The sequence below is a fragment of the Eschrichtius robustus genome, chromosome Y (assembly GCF_028021215.1).
Source record: "Eschrichtius robustus isolate mEscRob2 chromosome Y, mEscRob2.pri, whole genome shotgun sequence".
NCBI lineage: Eukaryota > Metazoa > Chordata > Mammalia > Artiodactyla > Eschrichtiidae > Eschrichtius > Eschrichtius robustus.
In genome coordinates this window covers 3,347,515-3,374,069 of record NC_090846.1, presented here as the reverse complement: position 1 = coordinate 3,374,069, position 26,555 = coordinate 3,347,515, and the positions used below count along the sequence as shown (strand labels likewise).

General features: G+C 35.4%; 1 protein-coding gene across 4 annotated transcripts in view; it reads right to left on the bottom strand.

The window, feature by feature from the left end:
• Positions 1-1,270: 1,270 nt before the first annotated feature.
• Positions 1,271-26,555, bottom strand: part of LOC137757636 (gamma-taxilin-like) — a 51,328-nt gene continuing 26,043 nt past the window's right edge. For all 4 annotated transcript variants that reach the window (XM_068534236.1, XM_068534235.1, XM_068534237.1 and 1 more), the window contains 7 exons: positions 13,609-13,779; positions 11,922-12,116; positions 9,423-9,542; positions 7,810-7,884; positions 6,425-6,517; positions 4,332-4,427; positions 1,271-3,367 (listed from right to left, as the gene is read on the bottom strand). In XM_068534236.1, the coding sequence (XP_068390337.1) occupies positions 3,047-3,367; positions 4,332-4,427; positions 6,425-6,517; positions 7,810-7,884; positions 9,423-9,542; positions 11,922-12,116; positions 13,609-13,779 (1,071 nt within the window). In that variant the 3' untranslated portion in view covers positions 1,271-3,046. The remainder of the gene's footprint in view (positions 3,368-4,331; positions 4,428-6,424; positions 6,518-7,809; positions 7,885-9,422; positions 9,543-11,921; positions 12,117-13,608; positions 13,780-26,555) is intronic.

Below are 26,555 nucleotides of genomic sequence, written 5' to 3'. Positions count from 1 at the left end.
TGTGCTTTAGGCTCACCTCCCTCCCATATTTTAGGTTTCTCTCCATGTTGCCTTGTTCAGAATCGTTAATTTTCCCAGTGTGGGGGAGCAAACTCAGGAAAGACCCACATCCCAATCTTGGTGACATCTCACCTCCTGACTAAATTTTGAGGAATCTCTACTCTTTCCCACACCAGCTACACAATTTTACATTCCCCTAAGCAATTTACAAGATTTCTAATCTCTCCAAAACTTCATCTTGTTATTTTGCCTATTTCATTTTTGGCCTAGCTGGTATGAAAAGGTACCTCATGATTCTGATTTGCATTTCCCCAGAGATTACTAAAGTTTCATTTCCTACCTTATTACATACCTTCTTTGAAGTGTCTATTCACTCTCTTTCCCAAAATTTTTACTGTTGTCCTTTTGTTGTTGAGTTGTAAGAGTTCTTTGTATATTCTGGTTAGTATAACCTTATGCAACATACGATTAAGAAATATTTTCTCTCATTTTATAATTCGCTTTTCATTTTCTAGAAAATGTTCTTTGATGTAAACTTTTGTAAATTTAGTTGTTCCAATAGAGGGGCTGATTCTCGGCATTTTCCAACCATTTTTCACGATATTTCTCTTGACCTCTATTGTTTAGTGATGTACCTGGACACTCAAGACAAATATGTTTTCTTCTAGGTTGTTCAACCAAAAAATAAAAACTTGCTGCTTTGCTTATGTAGGCTTAGATAAACACAACTTTTGGTTATCAAAAAATAATTTAATAAAAGACACTGAAACTCCATATACGGATATCCCTTACTAAGGTCATCTAAGATTAAAGAAATTCACAGTTTTTAAAGCCTTGGCAGAAGTTACACTATAGCTATCTTCTACACCTACTTTAAAAGAAAAAAATAAAGTGTGAACCAAACTCTGGCTGAATAAAACAACTTCTGCCAGTCAGTCAGGGGGTGGTCTCCTTTACCCCACCCACCACCCACTTATTTAAATGGTACAGTAATTACCTATGTTTCCAAGGCCTGAGAAATCAGCCATTCACAATTATCTTTGCAGTTGATTATTGTCATATGAAGTCACATTAAATGAAAAGAATACACAGAGACAGTTAAATTAGTCATTACATATTTACTGAACCTTTAACGGAGTAGATTAAATAAAATTCACATTTGTGAAAAATCTACAAAATGTCTTTGAAATGCAAAATAAGACTGACTCATTAATTTTTTATCTTCAGGAAAAATGTAAGCTGTAAAAATAAAGCAGTGTATTTAGCACTCTTTTCAGTTTTTCATTTACAGTTTGAAAGAGGTAGGTAATTCTGCAACACCTGAGAAATATATGGTGATAGCCAACTGTAATAAGATAGTTTCAAAAGTAACTAAAAAAAATTGGTCTCGTAACCACAAAATGTCTTCCTACACATCTCAAAATAAAACATTTATTCTACACCCACATTTTTTCTATACCTTGGTATCCACTGCCACTATAGATTTTACAACTCTAGAAGATTCCACAAAATGGTGCAACAAGCACAATTCAACTCTTCACAACCTTTAAACTTTTCATCATCCAGCTAAAGTGTTTTCAAACAAGGGCTGAGGAAAAAAAGGGTCATATAATAACAATTAGCCAGAGGAAGATTTCTGAAGGGAAACCAAATACATCCCAAACAGAACCCTGAACCTTTGTATATCTCTATATTATTTCACACAATTATCTAATATACCTAGCTACACCCAAAACAGTAGACTTAAATGGCGTCAACCACATTGCTTTCAGCCCAAGATTTACTTTCCACTGAAAACAAGTGCCACAAAGAAGTGTGGTGGGCCACACAAGTATCTTAACATTAAATGTCAGGATCTTACATGCAGCAGGGTTCTGGTGAAATATGATCAATCACATTAGTTTTAAGGTAAATTCTTACTTCTAACATACATGTTTATTTCCTCTCATAGAAGTGAGTCCAATATTTAACTTAGTAACTAAAGAAGATATTTATAAAAATTTGTTAAAGAACTTTATCTGCTTTTGTTAATTTTGGCAGGGTAGTTGGTCAATTTTCATGTATGTTGTTTTGCTTTCGTGTACTGTCTGGACCCATGATCATCAAGGTCAGTGATGGAACTTTGTAAGTATTTCACATTTGTGGCTCTCTTTCCCATTATATAATTAAATTTTGAATCCATTTTAGATCATAAATGTGACAGGAACATATAAATAAGATTATTCAGCTGTTAGACATCAAACTAACAAAGTTAAATAAAGAACAAAATTCAAACTTCAGAAAAGTTCCCCATTCTAAATGCAAAGATGTAAATACTAATTTTTTTCTTCAATCATCTGTTCCAACCTGTAACTAAAGGAATACAAATATTTTTAATTCACATTCAACCTGTCTGTCCAACAACTTGCCTGAATATAATGCCTTCTCTACAAATGACATCTTCATTTACATATTCTGCCACAACTTTGAAGGAGTCAAAACTTGCAGTTATCTCAGTTTGTCAAGTGATAAAAATATTATCAAAAACTAATCTGAATCAAATATGCTGTGTTTTTTCATATCACATACTGCACTTTTATTTCTATCTGGCATTTAAATGAGCTACTAGACAAAAGTAATCATCTTTATATTTTCTCTCTTTTACATTAATGAACTAGAGTTTAAATTAGTATTAGTTTTTACAAAGAGGAACCATTATCAGACAAGTCTCAATTTAATTCTGATAAATATATGCAAGAGGCAGGGAGAAGGCAATGAGCAGATGAACCGGTACATTCAAAGGACAAGGCAATGAACACATACAGTCCAATGAAGGAAAAATAAGGCAGATGTGTATAATACAGCTGTGGAAAAATGTATACATTAAAACAATGCCCGACTGCTAAGCAGCCTCCTGCACCGTGTAGTCCAACAGCTAAGAAAATACAGATACGGTAGAAAAAGTAAGAAAATTTTCATCACAAAAGGAAGACGAACTACTATAGAAAAGTTATATGCAAAATATATCTCTCATTACAGTGATCACACTTCATCTTAGTCAACTGAATCAATGCCCAGAAGAGATCACGTGGAGAGGATCTTTTAAGCTGCATTTTGTTTCATTTATTCCTTTGGGCTTAGCCTTCAGGTTGCCTCCGGGAGCTCTTTTAGAGGAGGCGTTCAGCTCTTTCTTAGAATCAAGAGCAGTGCAGGGCTGTATCACAGGTGTTGCTGAATCTACATCTGCTGCTTTTACAGAGACATGCTCTTTCAGAATTTCCACCTTCTCACTGAGCTCATTTCTTTCCATCTGAAGAGCTCTGCACAGCTTCTCTAATCGTTCTAGTTTTATTTGAAAGGCCTTGTACTCTTTATCACGGACAGTTTTCTGGGGAAAAAGAAACAAAATTTATGGAAACTTTGTATTAGGAAACACAAGTTAGGTTATTATGTACAAAACTAAGTAATTCTGAGCCAATCTGCAAACTACTTTTTATCATCTCTTGAACACCACTATATAATAACATTTTAAATAGTTACAACTATTCGGGAGCAATGCAAAAATTAAATTCTCTTGTATTTCTTGAAAGCAAGCAAAATCCACTTCTTGACTTAATAAGTACTAAGTAGACTTAATAAAGTATTATGGAAATTCAGGATCTTAATTTAAAATGCTATAAGTAAGAAGATGAAAGTTCTTATTTCTACATCAAGTTTTCTTTCCTTCCACCATTTTTGAGCTCTAATATTTTCTCTTGTGAAATATTATAAACTATTCTTATCAAGTATATTAAAGTGAGAAAATTACTAACTGCAAATGAAATACATTTCAACTTTATTTACAGCAAACCAGACAAACAGCACAGTGTTGCCTTTTGTAAAATAATAAGTCAAGGTAGAAAAGCAGCTGAGTTTGTGCTCTCTCCAAAAAAAATATGAAGAAAGTTGTGTTTTCTGAAGAGCAGAGTCTCTCAGGTTGCAGCCTTCCAAACAGAGCATCAGTATTACCGTAATATTTGTAAGAAATGCAAATTCTTGGACCACACCAGGTATCTAACTAATTAACTATGGGGGAGCAGCACACCAAGTTTAACAAGTTTATTCTGCAGAAGTTCAAGTTTGCTATAGAACAAAGCCAAACCTAGATACTTTACAGCTGTCTACACCACAAACATGAGCTAACTGGTTAAGAAAAAAAGTTTAAACACCTCTCTTACGACAACCTAAATCCCTGCATTAAAGAGAACATATAATCAAACCTGCAGTTACTTAGCAAACCTTCATAAGTTCTAGCCTGCATTAATACTGAAATAAATGAGGGTTTTCTATTCAGTCATGTAAAATCTTCTCACCTCTTCAGCCATTTGCAGAAGTACTTTATTATTATTTTCCCATTTGGTACGCCATATTATCATTTCTTTTTCCAGTTTTTTAATTTTCTTTGTCATCTGTGAACCAACACAATTGCAAATTTAAATTCTAAACTGCCTGACCCACCACAAAAACATTTTATAATGTTCTTCTAATCCCTCAACACTCACTGTACTTGTCTCACATGGCTGATAGCTATTTATATCTTTATAAAAGTGGCCGTGATGGTCTGTTGCGAGCAAAGCTAAAAGAAGTCCCTATGGTAGAGCAGTAGGAACCAAAGTTCAGAGCTGCATATTATGAGAAAAACGTATTTGATCTCCTCAGTTTCAGAGGAAGCAGCAGCACATGGAAACTTCAGATACCACATTCTGAACTCTCAATTAGGGTTGGAGTGCAAGTCATTCCAGCTGGAGGTAGCAAGAGATGAGAACTCCTTCTCCCCAAGTTGTATGAAAAAAGTGTCCATGTTCTTGAGTAACTCATCAGATTCTTGGAAGGATAAAGATTCACAGCCCCCAAACAGATTTAAGAATCATAAGACGCATTAGTATCAGAACTAGAAGCAGGATAATTCTGATAATTAGTATCAGAACTAGAGGCAGGATAATAAGTGATCAGGAAAAAAAACTTTAATTATTAAATCCTTAGCTTTAATCATCATCACAACTCACAAGACAGTTTTATTTCAGACTTTGTTAAAGATAAAATGATTCCAAAAATGACATCCCATGCTACAAGATCTCAGTTTTCAGAAATTCAGAATAAGATTCAGGTATGCTGGTCTATCACCCTTGTTTCTAATAATACTTTATTGGTGGTCTGCATATTAGGTCTTTTCTAGGTAGAGATACTGAGTCAGGCACTGTTGAGGGAAACAAGGATAAGACAGAGCCAATGCCATGTGCCATGGTATTTTAATTACCCACAAAATACCACCATGCAGAGTGAGACAAAGACTATGTGGCTTGAGTGCTGATCTGTAGTAACCTCTACAGCCACTAGCAGAGAGGAATGTGTTCCAGTCCAAAGGATTCTCCAGCAAGATAACAAATTTGGGCTTAAACTGTCCTTCATCAAAAGCATACATGTGCTGGAGTCCAGCTAATGCTTCCACTGTGTCCCTCAACCAAAGCCTCAACTGAGAGGACTGTCACTGAATTCTCCACATTACTGGGTCTAGAAATACCTGAAGGTGGTAAACAGAGCACTTAACATGGCCAAGCACTGTTTGAAATACAGCAGATACATTTATTACTTTCATTTTTAAGAATAAAGGAACAAAAAGGAATAGAAAGGTGAAACAACTGAACCATGGTCTACAATAAATGACAATTATTGATCCAAGAAATTTGACTGCCAGGCATGTGCTCTCAACCACTATGTCTGTTAAGATTTAATAATAATCATGACTAATACCTATTGAATGCTTACAAAATTCCAGGCCCTACTGTTACTATTCCTCCATTGACCACCTTTTTTAAAAAATCCCAATTTTAAGGGGAAATGCCAAGCTAAATAGCTTGCCCCAAGGAATTCATACAATGCAAATAAGAGATCTCAGTTCCAGCATCCACGCTCCAAACCAAGGTGCTCCCTGCTTATTTTGAGAAAGAGGCAGGTAACTATATACTTTAAAATTGTTCTTTAGCCCATATTCTGAAGTAGAATGACCCAAAACATTTTTGTACACCAAATCTTAACTATTTTATAAATTTTATAAAGATGTCCCTCTACATTAATATGTATAGTTATCAAATTTAAAAGACTAAAAACATTTTAGGCAAATAATCTACCAATGTTTTGTGAAAGAACTGGGAGTGATCATCTGAAGTGATTCTTTTAAAAATCTACTCCTAAAGACAATTTGCCTTTAGTACAAAAATTTAATTTTGAGAGTATCAAGATCATTAGCAACTTGGGGTAATTTCAGGGCAAAATTTCTAAATAAGCCAGCAGAGGATAAGAAAAGATAAAGTTAAGATCAGGGTCAGACTCCATCCGAATAGTAATTACGCTTAAAATAACCGCTTATAAATTTAGTAGTGATATTCTACTAAAAATATGTAAATACCTTTTCCATTTCCTGCCTGAAGGTTGTAAACAGTTCATTGCTTTTTGCCATGGTAGTCTGGAATTCTTCAAACTTATCCATATAAAGAGAAAGCTACAGAAAAAAGTATCAAATATTCTGAGTTCCAGATAAGTGACATAAAATCCCAAAGACTATCAAAAGAACATAATGTGGCTAAACATTAGTTACTTGTTATAAGGGATAAAAAATGAGGGCAAATGCATAATAAATCTTTGAGCAGACATAAATGGCTAAAATTCTTATAACTCACTGAAATGCACTGAGACTTATGAAATTTTGTTGGTCTAATGTAACTGTACATCTTTAAAGTGTACATTTACTAGCTCCATTTCATCAATATAAACTACAGTGGTATAACTACACATTTCATATAATTATAATGCTTTATGCACTACCCTTCTCCTTACATCTGTAAAACTGTTCTTAGAAAAAGATCATTCTTTCAGAGTACAACCTGCATAATTATTAGCTTGATATCAAGGCTATGTTGGTCCGTACCTAAGCAGGAAAATACAACAGAAGTCAAAGAATAGTTTGGCTGAAGGAGAAAGAATTTAGTGGGAGTATGGTTGAGAAAAAGATCTTCGAAAAGAGGTAGAAACACCAATTTTTATTTTAACCCCTACCCTCAAGGAATTTTTATTCTAGCTGGGAAAATAATGATAACTGACAAGACCAAAGAGAATGCAGAGTCACCTTTTCCTCCTCCACAGAAAATGAGTTCAGTTGGGGAGGGGAGTGCTACTGTAACATAACTGTATTATCTTCAAGATGAGGAAACAGAGGTCCAGAAAATAAAGTGGTTTGCCAAAGAAAAGTAGAAAAGAATAAAAGACGGAGGACAAAAAAAGTGGCTTTTCTACTTTCATTAGTGCCATATTAGGAATATTAAATAGATCCATGTGAATAGGATGGGGAGGGAGTAGGATATGATGCAATGATACTTAAGGGAGATTAGAAGTTATGGCATTTTAGCATGGTCCATTTTTATTGAAAATGGAACATCCAAGTATACTGTTCCACCTGAGAGTTCAATGCTGGCCAATACTGGGTAGTTAGTAAGTGGTAACTACCACACACCTGAACTTATGTGCCTAGATTACAAAACAGTGGTCAAGACACACCAGTAAGACTATGAAATCATCAATGAAAGCTGGAAACTGACATAGTAAGAGCATACAATATTTGCCTGGAACTGAGGGGTTTCTTTTGACTAGGGGTCCTAGTCAAAACATGATAAGTAAGTCACCCGAAGTGAAGAGGAAAATTTCAGGAGGCCAAAAGATCCATTATTCAGTTCAGTTCTGGCTCAGGCTGGGAATCAGGAGACTCACAAATTCTGCTAACCTCTACTGTCAAGTTACCTGCTGTTTTAACTGTACTTCTTGCTGTTTCATTTCTTCAAACTTGTGCCTCGATTGTGTTGCTTCTTTTAATAGCTAGAAAACAGAAACATTCTGGCAAAATACTAATAGTAATTACACATTTGACTAAAATGTCAGATGACCGAACACTAAGCCTCTCCCTTCATTATTTTAACAAGAATCATGGGTCAATCAGTGAAACATCCTATTACATCAATTGCCTATTATCTCTATCTTTGATCTGTTAAACCTTTGTTAATACTACGGAATATAGAAATAATCTTTAAACCACTTAGGGAGAAAAAATACCTGAGAGGCATAGTAAGGTTTATAAAACTCAGGGTTAAATTGTTCTGTTATAGGTGAAAATAATCAGATGTCTACACTTCAAAGCAGAAAACAGGGTGAGGAATCTTGACCTTATCTGGGTGGTTGAGAAAGCTCATCTACTTCAAGAGAGGCAAGATGAGGCAGGTAGAAAGTATGTGTAGCAAAGCAATGAAGACAAACTGGGTTTCTAATTACCTTTTTAAAAGTGGGGCAGATGAGTATCTAGTTAATACACCTGGGTTTTTAAGAAAATGGTACAGTAAATTTTCAAGGTAGGCAGCTGTGAAATTCAATCCTTGAACTTCTGAAATAATGTTACACATAGTGTAACTAAGTCTTAAAATATCCTCAAAGCAACCAGAGAGTATACTCATGTAATACACATATGTATGTACATGTGTTATGTATGTACACACACACACACACGTACACTCATGTGTGCAAGCAGTTCATACTCCACATTGAAAACAGCAACTGTATCTTCACTGTCTATGGCTTTGTACTGAAGGTCCACGCTGTAAAAAATGTATCTCTCTAAACCCTAGACTCACACTAAGGATGAGTTGTTTACATCATGAGGGACACACAGGAATACTACTCATGGTATACGTATGCCGTACCATGTTTACCTCAGGGCCTAGGCTACTTGGATGAAATGCTGGATGGAATAGTTCATATTACTCTAATCATTTCTCACTTTATTAATTTAAGCATAGATGATTTAATTTATGTATGATAAATATGAGATTTCATTACGTTCACAATTATTGACAAGCAAAATAATCTGAGCAGACTCAAGGAACAATACTGTATGATTAGGAAAGAGAGAATTCTGTTAAATTTCATCAGAAAGTTATACCAGAGTAATTAAACAAGCAGTTTACCTGTCTTGAACTTTTAGAAAAAATGTAACAGAGAGTGTAGGAGACCCGTTTTTGGTAAACTTGGTGTGAAATTTAATTGCCCCTCGCTCTCAAGGCCTAACTTGCCAATAACTGGCACAAATCTTGAACCTGGTGACCACTATCTAAAAATCACAACAACATTCTACATACAGAAAATCAAACATGCAGGTCTTTCCACTAAACTTGGTATAATAGTTCCAGTATATTTTTTATATGAAAATTTCATCAGAAATACAAAACCAAATGTATTCTTACATTTCTCAATCTAGACAGTAAAAAAACAAATCACATGCCCCAAGATCTATGTAAAACAATGTTGAATGAGTTTAAGAGATTTAAGTGGCTTTGGTAACAATTTTGACACTATAATTAACTTACAAACTCTCTTTCTCTTTGATGTTTGTCATCAGCTTCCTTTATGAGCTGTGTTGTTTGCTGAAGCTTGGCATCCACAAGTTGTTGTTGCAGTTCCTTGTGTTTGAACACTTTATCAATATGCTAGAGGGAAAATAAAATTTATTCCATCACTTAATGAAAAAGGGTACACACTGGTGAGGGAGGTATAACACAAGTTACAGTAACTTGCCTCCCTGCTGTTCCTACCAATACTATGATAGCTAATAACACTGGGTCTTTCTGTGCATATGCTTGAAGAATCTATTTATATCACCTTGCAAACCACCCTACACCTACAATAAATATCCCCTCTGACTACTTCCCCATGCTTGTTCCTTGTTGGAGGTGGGCTATTCCCATCAACAGTTTTGTATTTCCTATTTCTGCTCTATATTGAAAATTAGGCTTAAACTATCAAGAAAAAGACTGAAAAGGAGCTCAAACTACTAAACCCATTCATCATACACAGGACTCCTGGACATTTTTTTCTCATTAAATTTTCCAGAATTTCATACTGTAGGCAGTAGTATGTAGTACCATGGCATAATGGTAGGAATAGCCTGGAGTCATATCCTGGCTTAGTGGAGAGGATCTTGGACAAATTCTCCCCATTGATGAATCTCAGTTTTCTTAACTAAAAAGGCTGATAAACACATCTACCTTGCAGAGTTATTGTACAAATCAATGCAGTGGTTAAACTAAGGGGCTTGGTGCCTGGCATATTAGTAAACACTTGGTAAGAGAAGATGTCATATTTCCAAACTAAATTGTTAAGTGGCACTTATGTACAATAAAGTAATCAGAACATCCATCTTGGAGAAATAGTAACTCTCTTATTTAAATAACCCATGTAAGAGAAAGAAAGGCTAATTGATAAGACATAACCTAATTAGCTTTTGAGGACTGTACCAGATCTGTCTTGAATTGCAGACAGTTTGATTATTAAATTATATCCTTATCCAAAGGAAGACAAAATTTTGTAATATCTCAAAAAAGATTTAGAAGTAATATGACTTAGACATACACTTTCCAAATTTGCTACATTAATAGCCAGGTAGACTATCATTCTTAAAAACAACAAAACATAAAAGACTCCTTTAAGAAAGTGCTGACTCTATAAAAATAAATACAAGAAAAAAGAAAATTCATTGCATAGGCTTAAAAACTGTCTCTTCAATAAACAGAATCCAAGGAGAAAAAAAGAGAGGGAAACCTATATATTACAAAGACTTGAGACATAACAACCAATCAATTGTATAAGCCTTATCTGGACCTGATTCAAACAATCTTATAAAGTGGGAGATGGAGAAATATGAACAGTGATACAGTATTTGATTAGTTACTGTGAAATTTTTAGGTATGAAAATGGTATTGCATTCTGCTTCAAAAGAGAGTCTTGCCATTTCAAGATATGCATTTAAATAGTGGAGTGAAATAATATATCATCTTGGATTTGCTTGAAAGTAGATAAAAAATGTTACTAGGCACGAAAGTGAATAACTGCTGAAACTAACTGATGAATTCTACTTTTAATTTTCAAATTATGGAAATTAGAAAATTGTTAAAAGATAGAAGAATGGTTTGTAAAATGCTCAAAATCTTTAAAATGTTTTCAAACACTACGTAAAACTATAAATTGAAATAATCTGAAATTTGAATTGAAAACTGCACAAATGCCACAATCTTTTTTTGTTGTTGTTGTAAAATACATATGAAGTTTTCCATTTTAACTGGAGATAATGGTTTTTAGTTAGCAATTTTTACCTGTTTGCATAAGGGTCAGAATACATAAAAGAATAATATTTTACTAGTTTATAGCACATTAAAGGCAGGGTATGCACCCTTTGGAAAACCCAAAGCTTCTCATCCTGTACTTTTGACCTGTGAAAGTAACAAAACTTAAATGAGCAGGTTATCACCAATTTGCTTTTAATCTAGACACCACCCAACTTCCAGACTAGTTTGTAAAGTAATTGCAATGACCAGGTTCTGCAGCCACAGATCATTCCTATAAACTTTTTACTTCATTAACTGTACCAACAGGACTAGGTGATGGGTTATTTTCTTCTCCCAAATACAATATAGTAGGGGGAAAGCAATGGTACTGTATATAGTAGAGATTATTACAGAAGTCTGAGACATTCAGTATTTGAGTGCCAAATACTTATTTATTGTTAGGTCAGATACGGGAAAAACAGTCTCTGTGCTAAAATCATATTCTTCCAGTACCACATGGGAAACAAGTACTACTTAGCATGTCTCCTAGAAATTACCTTACATATCCAAATCCACTGACTCCTGGGACATCAAGTGATGATCCCAATTCAGTTCACATGGTGCCTAACCTTTTCCTAAGAAATTACTGACTTCCACTATAAATATGCAGAAGTTCTAAAACTGTCTGGTGACAATAAAATTTGTAAGAAGTGGCACAAAGTTTTTGGAAATAACAAGATGTCTAAACACAGAAAACACCTTTACCTCCTCCCTCAGTGCATACTGTTCAATGAGCGTCTTCAGTTTCTCTCCCAGTTCAATATTTTCCTGGTGGAGTTTGGCGTTGTGTACATCATGTTGTTCTAGTTGTGCCTGGATTTCATTCAAAGTAAATTGGAAATGTGCAGTTGCTTCTTTATGTCTTTCTTCTTCTTCTCTTGCCTGCTGCATATTTTCTTCCTTATTATCCAAAAACTTTTTGTTAATACTGTGAAACTATAGCGCAAATGCTGAAAAAAAGATGTTGCTGCTATGTGGGTTCATATAATGCTGCCCAAAGTGTTACTTCTGAACTAAAATTTCTTCTCCCTTCTGGTCTACAGCCAGAAGGCTCTCACTGAAAATCAAGCAGATTTCCCAAAGTAGACAAAGTAATCATAGAAACACAAACTGCCCTGCTATAAATAAAGTGTTATCTGACCATCTACATAATCACTATACTACAGTACAAGGGAGGAGCCTGTCCACACAGTGTGCTTCTTCCACATTATTTTCCCAAATATCCTCCTCACTGGTTAAGCAGATTATCTTCTTAGATCAGCCTCAAGTGATATATATCCCATCTAGCAGCTTACTTTCTGAGTCACACCTTCCATTCCCTAGAGGGCAAGGGACAAATGGAATCTAAATTTTAAAAAGCTTACTTTCAACTCTTTCAAATGCCAAAAGACCTTTACCTAAACAATTATTAGTTCAGTCAAAATTCTGACCTGTTATAAGAAAAAAAATCTACTTTTACTATATCTAAATCCAAGGTTTCAAAAGCAAAGGGAAAAAAAATACCCACATACTAGATCATGATTATTTCTTGAGTTGTCCTATATTCTAGTTCCTTGGGACTTTCAGAGATAGGGGTAATCAGAGATCAACCATGCTCAACCAAATCATACGCCAACTGTACCTCTTTATTGCTAAAGGCAGATATGTCCCCTCCCATTATAGGAGGCAGATTCTTTCTAGAGTCTACTCTTTGTCCTTCTTCCCCTACTGATACAAATTTTGATACCTGTTCCCTCTTCCTTCACTTCCTTTACTACTTCCTTTATATCAGCTCAGGTATGACTACTATTCTAAGTATTTAGCAACTAAATAGTTGAAGATGCACAGAGTAGAAAGCAAACTATCCAATTAGCATCCATAGGAGAGCTCTGCCACGTGCTTTTCCTTTAAACTCATTTCGACTCAAGTCTGTAAGTTTCTTCATTTCAGCCAAGCCATTTCATTCCTTATCCAGGGAGAACAAGGTAATCAACTACATTAATGGTCAGAAGACTATGCAGTAACCTTAAACTTCCTAAGCAGGAGGGTTATTGACATAAACATCAATACATTCTAGCTTCCCTGTGATCAAGTATGAGGTAAGGAGCTCTTCCTTGAATCTGAAACCAAATGTTGGATATAAAAAGTCCTTGATTTACAATGACATCACACACAGCATTAGCCCAAGCAAAATAAAAAGCAAGGTAGTTTGTCTCTGAGGACCCCACAGACTGGTCTGCTCAGGAACCTAATCTACCAGAGCAATTGTATCCAGGATTTACCAACCAGCACCCATTAATGTAACTAAGTCCCACTAAAGCAAATGACACAAGGATTTACTTCAAATACATACATGGTAATTATAAAATCAGCCTAAGTACCTCCTGTAAAACAGAAAAAGAAACCAACTAACCTTTAATGTCTTATTGTGACGTTGAAGTTCCCTGCAAAGAGACTCTAGTTTGCTTCTTGCCAAGATAGCCTTGCTGTGTTCACTCTGCAACTGAACTTTCTCTTTCACAATCTGGGCTTGCTTCTTCTGCAGAATCTTCACTTGCTTCTGAACGTTCCTGAACTCCTCCAGCTAAAAGTAATAAGCACTTTCTTTAGGTTTAGAAAGTATAGTAAAAACTTTTGAATTAAAATTGGAAAAATAGCAATTATAGTCATGGAACTTTTTCTCCTACTCTTTTACTCAGATGTCATAAGAAAGTACACAAATCATTTAATGCAGGAAGAAAACCAATTTCAATGTCTGTTCTTTTATTAAAAAATAAATCTCTTAAGAACACTTCTTATGAATCAACACCATCTAGTTTTATTTTTCTAAAAGAAAATTGTGAAAGACACTTTGTTGAAAAGGGTAAGCAGCACTCAGGAGTCTTTGTGAGTAAAGAAGGCAATTTTAGAGTTAGAGCAAATTCTTCTGTTTTATGCTAACAGACATTTCAATAAAGGTTTCAAAAAGAATAAACGTTCACCCAAATACTCCAAGTGCAAAAGTAACATATCCAAGAAACCTATCAAGTCTCCTTACAGGTAAAATATTTACAGCTATTAAAAACAGCTTTATTGAAATTCCTGCAGGGAAAAAATAATATTGCTTTTGTATCTTACTATGGTCTATGAGCAGAGCACACTAACTTAAGTGCAGGTTAAATAGGTTCCATAGGTTCTATACAAATTATCTGTAACTAAACCTCTTTCTTCCCCCATCCAAAGTTCTCACATACCAGAGAATTAGTATAATCCCTATTGTGCCTATTGTAATTATACTCTTCAATGGTAACAATAATTTCAAAAAATACTGGTATTGCACCTCAGAAGCTGATATATTACACTGAATTGATTAGGTACAGACGTTGAAATAATAAACATTAATGATTTAAAAAACTGAATGAGAGTCCAGAAGACTCAAATGCACTCAAAGGCACAAATGCAATTAATTTTTTTGTTTGGTTATTTATTTGTTTGTGTGTTTATTTATTGGTTGCATTGGGTCTTTGTTGCTGTGCGTGGGCTTTCTCTAGTTGCAGCAAACGGGGGCTATTCTTCTTTGCGGTGCACAGGCTTCTCATTGCAGTGGCTTCTCTTTGCTGCAGAGCACCAGCTCTAGGCGCGTGGGCTTCAGTAGTTGTGGCTCACGGGCTCTAGAGCGCAGGCTCAGTAGTTGTGGCGCTTGGGCTTAGTTGCTCCACAGCATGTGGGATCTTCCCAGACCAGGGATCGAACTCATGTCCCCTGCACTGGCAGGTGGATTCTTAACCACTGTGCCACCAGGGAAGTCCCTGCATTTAATTTATTTGATGTGGAGACACTGACAGAGTGATGGTTTCTCTACAGAAATATACTGCAGAGAGGTAGAGAGAATTTGAGGATTAATATTTAACAAAAAAGGCATCTCGCTGTTGCACTTTTATAATACTATAGTGAGACACAGGTATTAAAATGATCTTCAGCGATGAAGATCCAGTTGCATTTTCATCTGCCTAGTTATATTTTTGGATACCCAGAGTTGGCATTACACCAGGCAGGTGGAATGAACAAAGGGGATAAGGAGTATTTCCAAAGAGAAATACTGATTATTATGAGTATGAAACCTAAGGAAAAAAAACAGACATAAAGATAGAAGGTGGTATGGGCAAAGAGAAAGCAGAGAATGTAGAGGTAGCTACAGCAGTTACAGAAAACAACTGCATTGGGAATACTTCAACAGGTATGCTGCACCAATGGTTACAGTCTGAATAGAGTATCTTTTGACTTTTCACCTCTGGAGCAGAGGACAGCCAGGGAGGGCACAATGATGAGGTAGTCAGGAAGAAGAAGCTGAAGTGACATCAGGGAAGATGGCACAGTGGACAGAGTCAGGAATCTGTTTCCACATCTAGACAACAACTGCACTGACAGAAACTGATATAATTATTTTGGAACTCTGAGGTCTATTCAAAGGCTTGCAATTTCCAGAGAAATACTTGGTCAGTAAATTGTAATTAATTTCGGTTCATTTAAACCAAAAGCAGTGTAGCAGCACTTATTCTTCCACTCCACAGCCCCATGGCAGGCGGCCATACTAAAATTCCTGGAGCGGCTTACATGAGCCAGGGTAGGCAATAAAGACTCAGTCCTCCAAACGTCAGGGATATGTGTTCTGACTCTGGATTTATAAATACACCTGATCATAAAAGGGTAGACACAGAGGTGGGCCACCATTGTTGCGAACACCTCCATGTGAAGAAGCATGTAGGAGACTGAAGGAAACAGGATCAATTTTATTATTTTCCCCTTCATTTATCCTTTTTATCCCCTTTGAAGAGCCAGACATTTAAGCACTAGAACATGCAAAACCAACCCCATCTGGGGAAATTTAGAAAGTCACCATGCAAGTCTAGGATCAAAGATGATGTGAGAAGATCTTAGATTTGCATCACAGGCTGATCTCTAACAGAGACACTCTACAGCAATAACAAAACAAAATTAAACAAAACAACAAACCTTGGTAAAGGGAGAGAATCTCATATCCAGAACTACCACACCGTAAGATTCAAATGTCCAGTTTTTAACAAACTACAAAAAAATCATAAGAGATACAACAAAATAAAGCATGGCCCATTCGAAGGAAAAAGACCAATCAACCAAATTGTCCTAGAGAAACACCAGATGGTAGAATTATCAGAGACTTTAAAATAACTGTAGTTAAAATGCCTAGAGTTAAAGAAAGATGCAAAGTCAGGAAACAATGTATAAGTAAAATGGAAAAATCAATAAGGAGACAGAAACCACAGAAAGGAGCCAAAAGAAAAAAATCTGGAGTGAAGAGTACAGTAATTGAAAACAAGAAATTCACTAGAGGGATTAAAAATCTGATTTGAGCAGGGAGAAGAAAGAATCAGTGAACTTGTAGAATAACAGAAATTATCAACTCAGAGGAAATAGAAATAAAATAGACTGAGGAAACGATCTAGGAGCTAAGGTACCTGTGGGACACCATCAAGTGGACCAACACATCCATTGTGGGAGACCAAGAAGAGAAAAGAGAGAGAGAAAGGGGCAGAAAGGTTACTTGAAAACTAATGACCAAAAATTTCCCAAATGTGATTCCAAGATATGAATACACAAGCCCACCAAACTCTAGAATGATAAAGTCACCACACTCACACTGAGACAGATAGTAATAAAACTGTCCAATGCCAACGACAGAGCTTGAAAGCAACAAGAGGAAAAACAACTCATCACATACAAAGGATCCTCATTAAGATGATCAGCAAATTTCTCAGCATGAATCTTACAGGCCAGAAGTCAGCAGCTTTTTTTTTTTTTGTATAAACATTTTTTTTTAAAATTAGAGTATAATTGCTTTACAATGTTGTGTTAATGTCTGCTATACAATGAAGTGAATCAGCTATATCTCTATCTCCTGCCTCTTGGACCTCCCTTCACTCCCACCCATCCCACCCATCTATGTCATCATAGAGCACCCAGCTGAGTTCCCTGCGCTATACAGCAGGTTCCCACTAGCTATCTGTTTTACACATGGTAGTGTATATATGTCAATCCTATTCTCCCAATTTGTCCCAACCTCCCCTTCCCTTCCCCCCTCCGGGTCCACATGTCTGTTCTCAATGTCTGTGTCTCTATTCCTGCCCTAGAAATAGATTCATCTGTACCATTTTTCCAGATTCCACATACATGCGTTAATATACCGTATTTGTTTTTCTCTTTCCAACTTACTTCACTCTGTATGACAGACTCTAGGTCCATCCACGTCCCTACAAATGACCCAATTCCATTCCTTTTTATGGCTAATACTCCATTTATATATGTGCCCATCTTCTTTATCCATTCCTCTGTTGATGGACATTTAGGTTACTTCCATGTCCTGGCTATTGTAAATTGTGCTGCAGTGAACATCAGGGTGCATGCATCCTTTCAAATTATGGTTTTCTCCATATATATGCCTAGGACTGGGATTGCTGGGTCATATGGTAGCTCTATTGTTAGTTTTTAAAGAACCTCAATACTGTCCTCCATAGTGGCTGTACCAACTTACATTCCCACCAACAGTGAAAGAGGATTCCCTTTCTCCACACCCTCTCCAGCATTTATTGTTTGTAGAATTTTTGATGATCACCATTCTGACTGATGTGATACCTCATTGTAGTTTTGATTCGCATTTCTCTAATAATTAGTGATGTTTCGCATCCTTTCTTGTGCCTCCTGGCTATCTGAATGTCTTCTTTGGAGAAACGTCTATTTAGGTCTTCCATCCACTTTTTTGATTGGGTTGTTTGTTTTTTTGATATTGAACTCCATGAGCTGTTTGTATATTTTGGAGATTAATCCTTTGTACGTTGCTTCGTTTGCAAATATTTTCTCCCATTCTGAGGGTTCTCTTTTCGTCTTATTACTTCCTTTGCTCTGCAAAAGCTTTGACATTTAATTAGGTCCCATTTGTTTATTTTTGTTTTCATTTTCATTACTTTAGGAGGTGGGCAATAAAGATCTTGCTGTGGTTTATGTCAAAGAGTGTTTTTCCTATGTTTTCCTCTAAGAGTTTTATAGTGTCCTGTCTTACATTTAGGTCTTTAATCCATTTTGAGTTTATTTTTGTGTACGGTGTTAGGGAGTGTTCTAATTTCATTCTTTTACATGTAGCTGTCCAGTTTTCCCAGCACCACTTATTGAAGAGACTGCCTTTTCTCCATTGTATATTCTTGCTTCCTTTGTCATAGATTTTTTGACCAGAGGTGCATAGGTTTATCTCTGGGCTTTCTATCCTGTACCATTGATCTATATTTCTGATTTTGTGCCAGTACCATACTGTCTTGATTACTGCGGCTTTGTAGTATAGTCTGAAGTCAGGGAGCCTGATTCCTCCAGCTCTGTTTTTCTTTCTCAAGTTTGATTTCGCTATTTGAAGTCTTTTGTGCTGCCATACAAATTGTGAAATTTTTTGTTCTAGTTCTGTGAAAAATGCCATGGGTAGTTTGAAAGGGATTGCACTGAATCTGTAGATTGCTTTGGGTAGTACAGTCATTTTCACAATCTTGATTCTTCCAATCCAAGAACATAGCATATCTCTCCATCTGTTTGTGTTGTCTTTGATTTCTTTCACCAGTGTCTTATAGTTTTGTGAGTACAGGTTTTTTACCTCCTTAGGTAGGTTTATTCCTAGATATTTTATTCCTTGTGTTGCAACAGTAAATGGGAATGTTCCTTTAACTTGAGATATCTGATTTTCCCTAATTAACTTTCTTTTGATATTCCCACTACCTGGTCTTTGTTGCAAAAACTCCTATATATCCTCTCTGCTCCCTTACCTCTTTGGAGCAGTCTCTTAGAGATATCCAAGAGGCTGCGTCCCAGGCTATAGTCCTCACTTTTGTCCACCAAATAAAATATAAATCTCAACTTATAGGTGGTGCATTTTTTGGTTGACATCTCCTATATGAGGTCACCCTTCCAAAACAGGGCAAAGTAGTTGATTTATCTAATGCACAGAAACCAACACAAAGAGTCAAAGAAAATAAACAGAGGAAATAATTCCAAATAGAAGAAAAAGATAAAACTTTAGATAAATATCTTACTGAGATAGAGATAATTAATTTACCTGATAAAAAGTTTAAAATAATGACACTAAAGATGCTGCTCTCTGAGCTTTCAAGAACAGATGAGTGAAGTGAGCATTTCAACAGAGACAGAAAATACAAGAAAGTACCAAAAAGAACCACATAGCCAAAGAACACAATGACTAAACTGCAAAAATATAACAGAAAGATCAGCAGCAGATTAGATGAGGCAGGAAAAGGGCCAGTGAACTCAAATACAGGGCACTGGAACTCACCCCATCATAGCAGCAAAAAGAAAAAGAATAAAACCAAGTAAAGACAGATTACGGGACTTCTGGGACAACATCAAGCACACCAACATTCACATTACAGGGGTCCAGAAGAAGAAAGAAAGGGTCAAAAAGGCTCTTAAAGAAATAAAGCAGGAAACTTCCTAAACCTGTGGAAGGAAGACAAGATATCCAAATTCAGGAAGCCCAGGGAGTTATAAATAAGAGGGACCCAAAGACCAACACCAAGACACGATATAATTAAAAAGTTGAAAGTTAAATATGAAGAGAGAATCAAGAACCTACAAGAGGGGCTTCCCTGGTGGCGCAGTGGTTGAGAATCTGCCTGCTAATGCAGGGGACACGGGTTCGAGCCCTGCTCTGGGAAGATCCCACATGCCATGGAGCAACTAGGCCCGTGAGCCACAACTACTGAGCCTGCGCGTCTGGAGCCTGTGCTCTGCAACAAGAGAGGCCGCGATAGTGAGAGGCCCGCGCACCGCGATGAAGAGTGGCCCCCGCTTGCCGCAACTAGAGAAAGCCCTAACACAGAAACGAAGACCCAACACAGACAAAAATAAAAATAAATAAATAAATTAAAAAAAAAGAACCTACAAGAGGAAAACAACTTCTTATGTAAAAGGGAAATTCCATAAAATTATCAACAAGTTTTTAGCAGAAACTTTGTAGGCAAGAAGAGAGAGACGTGATATAGTCAAAGTACTGAAAGAAAAAAACTAGCTACCAGGAATATTTAACCAGCAAAGTTGTCCTTCAGAACTGAAGGAGAGACAAAGAATTTTCCAGACAGGCAAAAGCTAAAGGAGTTTATCACCACTAGACTGACCTCTAAAGAAATGTTAAAGGGACTTCTTTAAGCTGAAATGCAAGGGTACAAATTAGTAATAGGAGAATATATGAAAGTACAAATCTCACAGTTAAAAGGTAAAATCTACAGCAAAATTCAAAAAAACTAATGTAAAATTGGTGAATTAGCCACTTATACAGCTAGTACAACAGTGAAAAAGAAGTACCAAAAATAACTACTACAGTAATTTGTTATGAATACGTAAGATAAAAGATGTAAATTTTGACATCAGAAAACAAAATGTGAGGGAAAGCTGAAATGTACAGTTTTAAAATGAGTTCAAATTTAGATTGTTGTCAATATAGAATACTGTTACAAATATAATTTGTTTCATTTAAGCCTTAGGGTGATCTTAAAGCAAACACCTATAGATCCACAAAAGATAAAACACACACCATACAGAAAATCATCAAATCACACAGAAACAAAGCAAAAAAATAAGTAGGGAACAGGGTAATTACAAAACAGTCAGAAAACATTTCACAAACTGGTACAAGTAATATCTATCAATAATTACTTTAACTGTAAACAAACTAAATTACCTCTAATCAAAAGAGGAAGAGCGGCTAAATGGATTAAAAAAAAAAAAAAAAAAGACCCAACTACTTCATGCCCACAAGAGACTAATTTCACCTTTAAGGACATATAGACTGAATATGAAGGGACAGAAAAAGATTTCCATGAAAATGGAAACCAAAAGAAAGCTGGGGCAGCTATATTTATATGAGACAAAACAGACTTTAAAGCAAACTGTGATAAGTGACAAGAGGGTTACCATATAATGATTAAGCAGTCATTCCAGTAAGAAAATATAGTATATACAATACTTATGCACCCAACTAAGTATAAAAAGCAAATATTGAGAGACTTAAAGAGGTAAACAGATAGGAATAAAATAATAGCAGGAAATTTTAATACCTCACTTCTCATAAACAGACAGATCATCCAGGAAGAAAATCAATAAGGAAACACTGGACTTAAACAAAACGTCAGATGAAAAAGCCTTAAAAGATATACCAAACATTCCAACCAAAAGCTGCAAAATACACATTTTTCAAGTGCACTTGGAACATTCTCCAGAAGAGATCATATGATGGAGTGTAAAACAAGTCCTAGTAAATTTAAGAAAACTGATACTGTATGAAGCATCTTTTACAAACAGTATGTTATGAAGCTAAAAATCAATTATAAAAACAAACTAGAAAATTCTCCAACGTGTGAAAACTGGACAACATGTACTGAACAACCAAAGGGTCAATGAAGAAATCAACAGAGAAATAAAAAATATCTTGAAACAAATGAAAATGGAAAAACACTCCAAAACTTCTCAAATGCAACAAAAGCATTTCTAAGATGGATGTTCACAGTGATAAATGCCTACAGCAAGACACAAGAAAAATCTTAAATGAACAACCTAACTTTGTATCTAAAAGAACTAGAAGAAAATAAAGCCAAAAGGTAGGAAAAAGAAGGAAATAACAAAGATCAGAATTGAGTATGAGGAGATAAAAAGACAACAGAAAATTCCAATAAAACTAAGAGTTGTTTTTTTAAAAAGAGATAAAAGAAAATTGACAAACCTTTAGCCTAACTCATGAAGAAAAAACCAGAACTCATATAAATAAAATTGGAAATGAAAGAGCAGACATTACAACTAATGCCACAGAAATACAAAGGATCATGAGACTACTGTGAATAATTATACACCAATAATGAACAATCTAGAATAAATGGATAAATTCACAGGAGCATTCAACCTAAAAAGAGATTCACAAAGAAACAAAATCTGAACAGATCAATTACAAGTAAGGAGATTGAATTAGTAATGAAAGAACACCCAACAAACAAAAATCCAGGACCATATGGCTTCACTGATGAATTCTACCAAACATCTGAGGAATAAATACCAATCGTTCTCAATCTCTTCCAAAATCAGAAGAGGGAACACTTTCAAACTCATTTCATGAGGCCTGCATTACTCTAATACCAAAACCAGACAGGATATTATGAGAAAATTACAGGCCAATATCTCTACTGAACATAGATACAAAACTCAATAAAATATGGGCAAATTGAATTCAACAATATTAAAAGAATCTTACACTATTGATCAAGTGGAATGTATTTCAGAGATGCAAGGATAATTTAGTATCTGCAAATCAATCAATGTGATATATCACCTTAACCAAATGAAGTATAAAAATCATAGCATCATGTCAATAGACAAAAAAAAAAGCATCTGACAAAAATTAACATCCTTTTGTAATCAAAAAAAAAAAACACCTTCCTAACAAGTGGGTATTACAGGGAAAGTATGTCATTACAATAAAGACAATATATGACAAGCCCACAGCTAAAATGTCCCTCAGTGGTGAAAAGCTTAAAGCTTTTCCTGTAAGATCAGGAACAACACAATGATGCCCACTCTCACCACTTTCAATCAACATGGTAATGGGAGTCCCAGCTACAGCAATTAGGAAAAAAAATAAAACATATTGAAATTGGAAAAAGAAAAAGAAAAACTGTCAATATTTGCCAATGATATATAAATTCAGTAAAGTTGCAGAATACAAACTTGATATACAAAAATCAGCTTCATGTCTATATACTACTAACAAACTAACAGAGAAATGAGAAAGCAATCCCATTTACAAATTGATCCAAAAGATAAAATACCTAGGAATAAACTTAACCAAGGAGGTGAAAGACCAGCAGTGAAAACTATGAGACACTGATAAAAGAAACTGAAGACGTAAACAAATGGAAATATATTCCATGCACATGGACTGGAAGAATTAATATTGTTTCAAATGTCCATACTAACCAAAGCAATCTATGGATTCAATGCAATCTCTATCAAAATTCCAATGGCATTTTTCACAGAACTAGAACAATCTTAAGATATGTATAGAACAAAATACTCAGAATAGCCAAAGCAATCTTGAGAAAGAAGAACAAAGCTGAAGGCATCACAGGCTATATTACAAAGTTATAGTAACCAATGCAGTTTGGTATTGTCATAAAGACAGACACACAGATCAATGGAACAGAATAGACAGCCCAGAAATAGACCCTCACACCTATGATCAATTAACCTATGAAAAAGGGGGCAAGAATATACACTGGGGAAAGGGGAGTCTCTTTAATAAATGGTGTTGAGAACACTGAACAGCCACATGCAAAAGAATGAAAGAGGACTCCTATCTTACATCATATACAAAAACTAGCTGCACAGGTAACCATCAACAAAATGAAAATTCAACTTACTGAATGGGAGAAAGTATTTGCAATTATATATATGATAAGGGGTTAATATCCAAATTCAACAATTCAATAGCACAAACAAACAAACAAAAAAGACATTCAGCTAACCAACAGGTACATGAAAATCCTCAAAGTCACTAATCTTCAGGGAAATACCAATAAAAACCACAATGAGGTATAACCTCACACCTGGCTGAATGGTTATTAACAAGAAGACAAGAATAACAAGTATTGGAGAGGATGTGGAGAAAAGGGAACCTTTGTGTACTGTTGGTAGGAATGTAAATTGGTGCAGCTACTATGGAGAACAGTATGGAGGTTCCTCAAAAATTTAAAAATAAAACTACCACATGATCCAGAAATTCTACTTGGGAAAATTTTTCTTGAGGAACCAAAAATACTAACACATAACTGGATAGCCACGACATAGAAAAAACCTAAATGTCCAAGGATGGATGAATCAAATTTTACAATGATATACACACATACACTTACATGATATACATATATATATGATACAGACAGCTAGAAGATGATATAGACACACACAGACAATGGCATATTATCCACCTACAAAAATGGAAAGAAATGCTGGCATTTGTGACAACATAATGGAACTTGAGGGCATTATGCTAAGTGACATAAATCAGACAGAGAAAAACAAATACGTGATCTCACTCATATGTGGCATCTTTAAAACAAGAACTCAGATACAGATAACAGATAGGTGGTTGGCAGGTGAGTCAGGGAGCCAAGAGGGGGGCCATAATTGGTGAAGATGGTCAAAAGGTACAAACTTCCAGATATAAGATAAGTGACTGCAGGTGACTATAGTTAATAATACTGTATTTTATACTGGATAGTTGCTAAGGCAGTAGATCTAAAGTTCTCATCATAGGGAAAAAAAACGTGTAACTATGTATGTTGATGGATGCTAACTAGACTTATTGTGGTGATCATTTTGCATTATATATTGATACATATGTACATATCTAATCACTATGCTGTACATCTCAATGAAAAATATAAATAAACATATATGAACATGACTGAACTATATATTATCTATGAGGTTCATTTTATATCTAAAACATAAACAGGTTGAGTATATGACAGAAAAAGATATTCCACGTAATCAAAACCAAAAGAGGTGTAGAGGTAGTTATACCAATCAGAATATCGTTAAGATCCCAAAACTACCCAAAGTGATCTACAGATTCAATGGAATCCTATCAAAATACCAATGATGTCTTTTGCAAAAGTAGAAAAATTCCTCCTCAAATCCTATGGAATCTCAAGGGATCCGGAACAGCCAAACAACAATGAAAAAGAACAAAGGTGAAGGTCTCAAACTTGCTCATTTTAAAGCTTACTACAAAGTTAGAGTGATCAAATAATGTTGTACTGGCATAAAGACAAACAAGGGAATAGAGTAAACACAGAAATAAATTTTCAAATATGTGGTCAAATAACTGTCACAAGGGTGCCATGACCTCTCAATGGGGAAAGGACTATCTCTCAACCAAAGATGCTGAAGAAACTGAACATCAACACTCAAAAAAGAATTTGACCCTTACCTAACACTAATATAATACTTAAATCAAAGTGGATCAATGACTTAAATATGAGTCCCAAAACTATAAAACTCTTAGAAGAAAACCTAGGGGAAAAAACTTTGTTAACACTGGATTCGACAATGATTCCTGAGTCTCACACCAAAAGCAAAGGCAACAAAAGAAAAAAACTAACAAATCTGACTTTATCAAAATGTCATCAAAGGATACCATCAAATTAGTGAAAAGGCAACCCTCAGAAAAGGAGGAAATATCTGTAAATCATATAGGTGAAATAAGATTAATAGTCACAATATATAAAAAGCTCCTAAAGCTCAAGAACAAAAAAAAATTTTTTTAATGGGCTAAAGACTTGAACAGACATTTCCCTAAAGAAGACATACTCATGGCCAATACATCAAACATACACAACGTCACTAATCATTAGGGAAATGCAAACAAAATCACAAGGAGATAATCATATACCCATTAGGGTGACTATTACCAGAAAAACAGAAAACAAGTGTTGGCTAGGATGTGGAGAAATTTTAATCCTTGTGCATTGCTAGCGGCATGCAGTCACCATAGTAAACACAGCATTACCATATAATCCAGCAATTCCACTTCTGTTCAGAATACACACAAAAGAATTAAAACAGAGTACTTGAACAAATGTTTGTACACCCATGTTCAAAGCAGCACTATTCAAAGCAACCAAAAGACATAAACAATCCAAATGTCCATCAAAGGATAAATGTGATACAAACAAAATATGCCTAAATAGACATTTCATCAAGGAAGACGTACAGATGGCCAAGAAGCACATGAAAAGATGCTCAACATCACTAATTATTAGAGAAATGTAAATCAAAACTACAATGAGCTATCACCTCATGCCAGTCAGAATGGCCATTATCAAAAAAGCTAGAAACAATAAATGCTAGAAAGGGTGTGGTGAAAAGGGAACCCTCCTACACTGTTGGTGGGAATGTAAATTGATACAACCTCTATGGAAAACAAACAGTATGGCGGTTCCTTAAAAAACTAAAAATAGAACTACCATATGACCCAGCAATCCCACTCCTGGTCATATACCCTAAGAAAACCATAATTCAAACAGAGACATGCACCACAACATTCACTGCAGCACTATTTACAATAGCCAGGACATGGAACCAACCTAGATGTCCATCGACGGATGAATGGATGAAGAAGGTGTGGCACATATATACAATGGAATATTACTCAGCCATAAAAAGAAACAAAATGGAGTTATCTATAGTGAGGTGGATGGACCTAGAGTCTGTCATACAGAGCGAAGTAAGTCAGAAAGAGAAAAA